We start from the raw sequence: 6,590 nt of genomic DNA, 5'->3' as shown, positions 1-6,590 counted from the left end.
AAGGGAATAATCAAAGGTGCCATCATCAGCCCACGAACAAACTATGAGGTGGAAACTTCGCCAAAATAGTAGCAGGAGACTGCAAAATACGGTTCACGAAGACTCAATGAAATTACACGAAGACTTCGTGAACGAGACGAGACGTAGACGAAAAAAATGCTTAGATCATTGTATAGAAATTTGTTTATATGGAATATGAATGTGCAACATAATTATTAAAGTAATGCAGGTTCTGCAGCGTGCTTACGCGACTGAGACTGCATGGTTCAGGAGGGAATTGACACGAGGTGCAGGATTAGCAGTAGACTTGAGCAGAATGTTACATGTATATAAATGTTAACGATACAGCTTAGAATGCAGCCTACATTTAAGAACGCCGGACCATTGAAGTTAGTTATTTTAGCACGGACGTTTCGCATATTTTTACAATTATTGGAACAAAATAAAAGGATTTTTTCGCCTCAGAAGTGAAAATTATGAAAAAATGTTAATTATTAACCACGCCCGTGGCGATGATGGCACCGGCGTCAGTACCGTATTATTTTTAATACAAGACTTCTTTTTAATTTCACTTCTTGTTTGTTTGCTACAAATCTTATAATCGATATATATTACACTTTTACCTGTCCAATCGATCTTAAATTTTGCACACTCGCGTAAAGTCGAAGACAATGCATGAATCAATTGATAGAATAAATGGGAGCGCAGACGTGCACCACCAATTTTGTGCACCAATAAGCGCTGAATCGAACGTCTTGGATCTATCCGAACATCCACCAATCAGCCGTGAACCACTCGGCTTTGTCCACCTCCTCCTTGCATAAAACCTGCCGTGCACCACCAGGCCGCGGATCGAATATGACTTCCGGGCATAGTTAAATTACGTAATTTTACGTTCACCGCATCTGAGGTTAGGTTTCAGATAGCATAGTTGTGTTCCAAAATTTGACGTCCTTCGACGAGTGGCCGTTTGACCGAGGGCTGGTTCGACGCACGGCATAGATATGATTATCCAGAAGTGTTAAAGGCTACGTTCCGTAAGGCAGGAATAATGATGGTCCATTACATCCAGGGCAGTGGTGGTCTGTGGCAGGCGACCCGAATAAACAAATTGAAAATTTTAGTTTTTTTATATATTGAAGGAAAATATATTTTTTTAAACTTTAAAAATAAAGTAAGAAATTCATTGTACATGTGTAACATCGGAGACACTGGCTTCTTTAGGAATGTTGTCTTTAAATAGTTATTTTTAATCGGATATTTTTCATAATATTTTCTTTTTATATTGATGACTCCCATTTTTTATCATATAAGAAAGCTATAGACATTTATAAATAAATACTTATTTTATTTTACACTCACATGCTAAGCAGCCATCGCAGAAATCTGTAACAGAAAAAGCATGCTAGAACAAACGATTGAAATTTCAAATGCAGCGCTAACTATCACGAGGGAAGGTTACATCTGCAAAACGCATCTACCGACCTAATTTCAAACTGAAACATACGAAATATTTGTATCATGGCATGTATTTTGTATGTAAACATGGCATGTATTTTGTTGCTAGAACTTACTTTACTTAAGGGGACCGTCTAACCTAAATTGGAGATAGCCTATAACTCCTAAAGTTATTATCCGATCATCATGAAACTTCACATTCAAACGTAAAATGTAAAAATAAAAACATTTTACTTCTATGAATTTTTCGAAAAAATTGATAGAAAACGTGATATTCATAGAAAACGGAAAAATAACGGTTACTATATAAAGGGCCTAAAAACTGCCCTTCTTTGGGAAGCTGTCACGAAATCATTTTTTGACGCACAGGGATGATTCTGGTACCGTTGAATGCGTTGAAAAGTGAGCTTTAAGATGAGCCCAAAAAGTGGAAAACGCCTAAATTGAAAATTTTAGGTTAGACGGTCCCCTTAAGGAGGAGGTATACCCTCCAGAAAAACTTTTTTGTTTATGGACGGATCACTTTGAAACTTGGTATACTTATGTAAAACAGAATTCTAAGACATTTTTGTTCGTGTAATTTTTTCGAAAAAATTGATAGAAAACGTGAAAATTCATAGAAAACGGACAAAAAAGGGGGTACTGTAGAAATCTATCTCCTCCTAGGGTTTTGAAGCTACAGCAATGAGACATATACCATTCTATTTGTAAAGACCATACCAATGCAGTAACACGGCCCGATTTTTTATTTTTGCTTTAGTTTTTTTACAAGCATTTTTCCATTTTTTCTCATTTTTTCTCATTTCCCCCCCCCCCCTTCCCCCCATTTTGAATCCAAACTATGCACAAATCTGAAAAAAGGGCCGTGTTACTGCGTAGGTATGGTCTTTACGAATAGAATGGTATATGTTTCATTGCTGTAGCTCCAAAACTCTAGGAGGAGATAGGTTTTCCGTGACAAAAAGTTGAACTTTTCAGGACGGCTCGACAAAGTTCCGCGCGCCTTGAAATAGTCACTAAATGAAGCATAGCTACCAAAATACAGGCTTCTGTAGCCTAATTCCACTCAAGGATGCTAGGAGCGACTTGCAGTACACCACTCCGCACAAAGCGAAGAAGGTGACTGCAGCTTGATGCCAGAGCCCAGATACACCAATATTTTTAGTCTTAGCGAGTGAATTAAGTCCTATCTATTTTCTGAAGGAAATCCACCCCCGCCCCCATTTAGAGCCCAGCTGTGTGCGTTAATATTCACTCACAGCTATCGCAATAGTATCGTTGAAAAGCTCAGAATGTCAGCTTTAAGATGAGACTAAGCATGTAACTGCAGCACAACTCAAGTAGAAACTATATTCAAAGATTTCAGCTGCTAATTACTTTATATTTAATTAGTTAAAGAACTCGCCCACCCGCTTCCCTTCAAAGAGACGTCATGAACGTAAATATTTACGTGCAGAGATGGCAGTGGTACCATTGGAAAGAGCAGAATTTCAGCTTTAAGATGAGATTTAAACTCAAAAATGCCAAATCAGTAATTTTTAGGGTATACCTCCCCCTTAATATTATTTATTTTGAACTCGTTTTTTTTCTCGAAAATTTTTGAGCGACGTTTGAATTCATTCAACATTTTACATTTTTCACTTACGTCAACGTAAACGACTTCCTCAGCCATCTGCGCAAACGTGCTGGCTCCAGTCGTGCTGGTTGCAGTCGTCTCTGATCCAGTCGTGGTTGCTGCAGTCGTTGTTGCTGCAGTCGTGATTGCTGTAGTCATGGTTGCTGCAGTCGCGGTTGCTGCAGTCATGGTTGCTGCAGTCGTGATTGCTGTAGTCGTGGTTGCTGCAGTCACGGTTGCTGCAGTCGTGATTGCTGCAGGCGTGATTGCTGTAGTCGTGGTTGCTGCAGTCGTGCTTGTTGCAGTCGTGTCGGTTTCATTTCCGATGGGTCCGAACGAGACGACTGCAGCTTGCGCGACTTGACCAGTCGGGCTGGCTAGAGTCGTGGTTGCTGCAGTCGTGGTTGCTGCAGTCGTGGTTGCTGCAGTCGTGGTTGCTGCAGTCGTGCTGGCTGGAGTCTTGGTTGCTGCAGTCGTGGTTGCTGCAGTCGTGGTTGCTGCAGTCGTGGTTGCTGTAGTCGTGCTGGCTGCAGTCGTGGTTGTTGCAGTCGTGCTGGCTCCAGTCGTGGTTGCTGCAGTCGTGCTGGTTCCAGTCGTGCTTGCTCTCATGTTCGGTGGAATCAAATCATGCCAGAAAAAGTTTGCAGAGGGAATTTTGCAAGAAAATTTTCCATTGGTTTGCTCAATGACAGAAAACATCGCGGTCTTGGCGACTGATGCATGGAGCCCGCACTGGAATTATTGATTTTCAAGAGCTTTACAGTTTACACAAACCAAGTATTGTTGAGGCAATACTAAATAATAAAAATTCTAAATGATGTCGGAGTGAATTTTAAATTGCTAATTAGATTGCCTGATGAATTCTTCAAAGCTGCCTACCACACATGCAGTTTTACTCAGATTAAGAAATTGTAGTACAGTACTCACCTGCAAGCTGAATAATATACATAGAACACTTTTTAGGGGGGGTATACCCTCCTGGAAAACTTTTTTGTTTACGAACGGATCTTTCTGAAACTTCACACATATATGTAAAACCGCAAAAGAATTACATTTTGTTCATATAACTTTTTCGAAAAAATGCATAGAAAACGGAAAATTCACAGAAAACGGCCAAAAAGGGGGTACTACGGAAAAGCTTACTCCTCCTAGAGTTTTAAAGCTACAGCGATGAGACATTTATCATTCCATTTGTAAAGACCATACCAATCGAGTAACGAAGCAGCCCGATTTTTGATTTTTACCTTAGTTTTTTTACACGCATTTAAATTTTTTTATAATTTTTTCTCATTTTCACCCCCCTTCTCCCCCATTTTGAATCCAAGCTATGCACAAATCTAAAAAAGGGCTTCGTTACTCGATAGGTATGGTCTTTACGAATAGAATGGTATATGTCTCATCGCTATAGCTTCAAAACTCAAGGAGGAGTAGGCTTTTCCGTGACAAAAAATTAAACTTTTCAGGACAGCGCGACAAAGTCCCGCGCGCCTTGAAATAGTCACTCAATGTAGCATAGATACCAAACTACAGGCTTCTGTAGCTTCCTTCCACTCAAGGATGCTAGCAGCGACTTGCAGTACACCTCCCCATACGAAGCGAGGAGGGTGACTGAGCTTTGATGCCAGATACAACCATATAGGTAGTGTCGGCGAGTGAATTACCTCCTATCTAATTAGTGAAGGAACTCCACCCCCCGACCCCTTTAAAGAGCAGCCGTGTACGTGTAAATTCACGTACAGGGATCGCAGTAGTATCGTTGAAAAGCTCAGAATGTCAGCTTTAAGATGAGACTAAGCACGTAACTGCAGCACAACTCAAGTAGAAACTATATTTAAAATGCTCAGCAGCTAATTACCTTGTATCTAATTAGTGAAGGAACTCCCCCACCCGCCCCCTTTAAAAAGCCGTCATGTACGTATAAATTCACGTACAGGGATCGCAGTGGTATCATTGGATAGGGCAGAATGTCAGCTTTAAGACGATACTAAATACCAGAAAAGCCAAATCCGAAAATTTTAGGGTATACCCCCCCTTAATTAGTATACAAAGAGTGCGCATTTGTGTGCTATATCAAATATTATAGATTTCTGGGTAAAATAAGGTCGTTCTTTATACGAATAAACTTTCATGAAAGTCTAGCCGTAATGACACACTGAACTTTGGTATCACCACTAGAAGTCAATAAGAGGCATAAATCTCACCATGCTTTCGCTTCATTGTAACTAAGATAACTTTAAATATATTTTGTAACCAATGTTATTACCTTATGTTAACCTTAGTTGCTGTATCTACCAGTTAACCTACGATGCAGTAATTTATGCAGGGGTGAATATTCGATCGCAATGACAAGGAAATTGTCTGGTAAAATTCTTCACTTTAATTATATAGGAGAGAATGGTTCGGTAATTATTTATTAACATATGCTTTGGTTACAATTTTTCAGCATTTTCTATTTAATAGTGTAACGCACATTTTAAGTTAACCTAACGCGATCACTTGGATACATTCATCTTTGAGTACACCAATTATTAAACAATTCATGCGATTCATGTTCATATTTAAATTCGGTTGGGCGCAGGTTGTTGAGTCTTGGGTTGTTATGTAGGTTCTACTCGATCTCGGTTCACAATCCCGGTGTTCATAATAAATTCAAGTTTCAGCTTGATACTCCAATAGATCTCGATGAAATAACTCGTCATACGTCAGGAATACGAAGCTGATTTACATCAATTATTGCCTTTATTCACTTCAATTTCTCAAGCACCCCGAAAGTAGACCATTTTTCATATCTTTAATATTATAATATTCGGCAATACTTTTATTTTTTCATAAAATTTACCAATTCTGAATCAGAAGACGAGATACTGGTCGTATACTGTCTACAATTTATGATTTTATTGCATCATATTAAAATAGACGTGCGAATAGAAATTCTAGTTAAAGCAAAATCAACGTAATATGAACTTCCACGCGTTGCTAAAATTCTCAAGTAATGCCAAACACAGCAGTTTTACCTGTATGGCCGTCACTGTGTTATATACAATAGCTTCGGGATCATTGAAACTGGCCGCTGGGTTGGGGAGTATCTTGTACCGGTAGGTACTTGTTACCAGACCGTGCAGCACGGTCAGCAGCAGGTGCAGCTTCAGCATTGTTTTTGACATTTCCAGTCTTTGGGAGAGTATTTTCTGCGGAGAAATAATGATAAAAATTATTACTCGCATATCAACATTCAATTCTTACGGTGCCAGCAGAAATAGTACAGCGGTACGAGAAATACTACAGTGCACGAGAAATACTGCCGTGCACGAGAAATACTGCAGTGCACGAGAAATACTACAGTACACGAGAAATACAGCAGTGCACGAGAAATACGGCAGTGTACGAGAAATATTGTTAAAATGAAAATTCACGAACCATAAAGTGATATATTACGAAGTTCATACTCGCACTTGACCTAAAATCCATGGACTTCCGTACATCTAAGGAAAGGTAAGCGAAGTATATGCCACACTTT

The 6,590-nt window shown here is 39.4% G+C and overlaps 1 protein-coding gene across 1 annotated transcript; it reads right to left on the bottom strand.

The window, feature by feature from the left end:
• Positions 1-3,122: 3,122 nt before the first annotated feature.
• On the bottom strand, positions 3,123-6,225 carry LOC108674815 (small histidine-alanine-rich protein-like). Its single transcript, XM_018162788.1, has 3 exons — positions 6,088-6,225; positions 3,439-3,677; positions 3,123-3,357 (listed from the first exon to the last, which is right to left on the bottom strand). The coding sequence occupies exons 1-3, from the start codon at positions 6,223-6,225 to the stop codon at positions 3,123-3,125; spliced, it is 612 nt and encodes a 203-aa protein (XP_018018277.1).
• Positions 6,226-6,590: the final 365 nt, after the last annotated feature.

The sequence above is a fragment of the Hyalella azteca genome, unplaced genomic scaffold, assembly GCF_000764305.2.
Source record: "Hyalella azteca isolate HAZT.00-mixed unplaced genomic scaffold, Hazt_2.0.2 contig8775, whole genome shotgun sequence".
Lineage (NCBI taxonomy): Eukaryota > Metazoa > Arthropoda > Malacostraca > Amphipoda > Hyalellidae > Hyalella > Hyalella azteca.
This window is presented reverse-complemented; position numbering and strand designations above follow the sequence as displayed.

What these genes read in the sequence shown, in the direction of transcription:
- LOC108674815 (XM_018162788.1), bottom strand. Translation starts at nt 6,225, where the DNA reads ATGCTGAAGCTGCACCTGCTGCTGACCGTGCTGCACGGTCTGGTAACA. An exon ending in ACACAGTGACGGCCATACAG is followed by an intron (nt 3,678 to 6,087) that starts GTAAAACTGCTG and finishes ACCGAACATGAG; the next exon opens with AGCAAGCACGACTGGAACCA. An exon ending in GACTCTAGCCAGCCCGACTG is followed by an intron (nt 3,358 to 3,438) that starts GTCAAGTCGCGC and finishes GCACGACTGCAG; the next exon opens with CAACCACGACTACAGCAATC.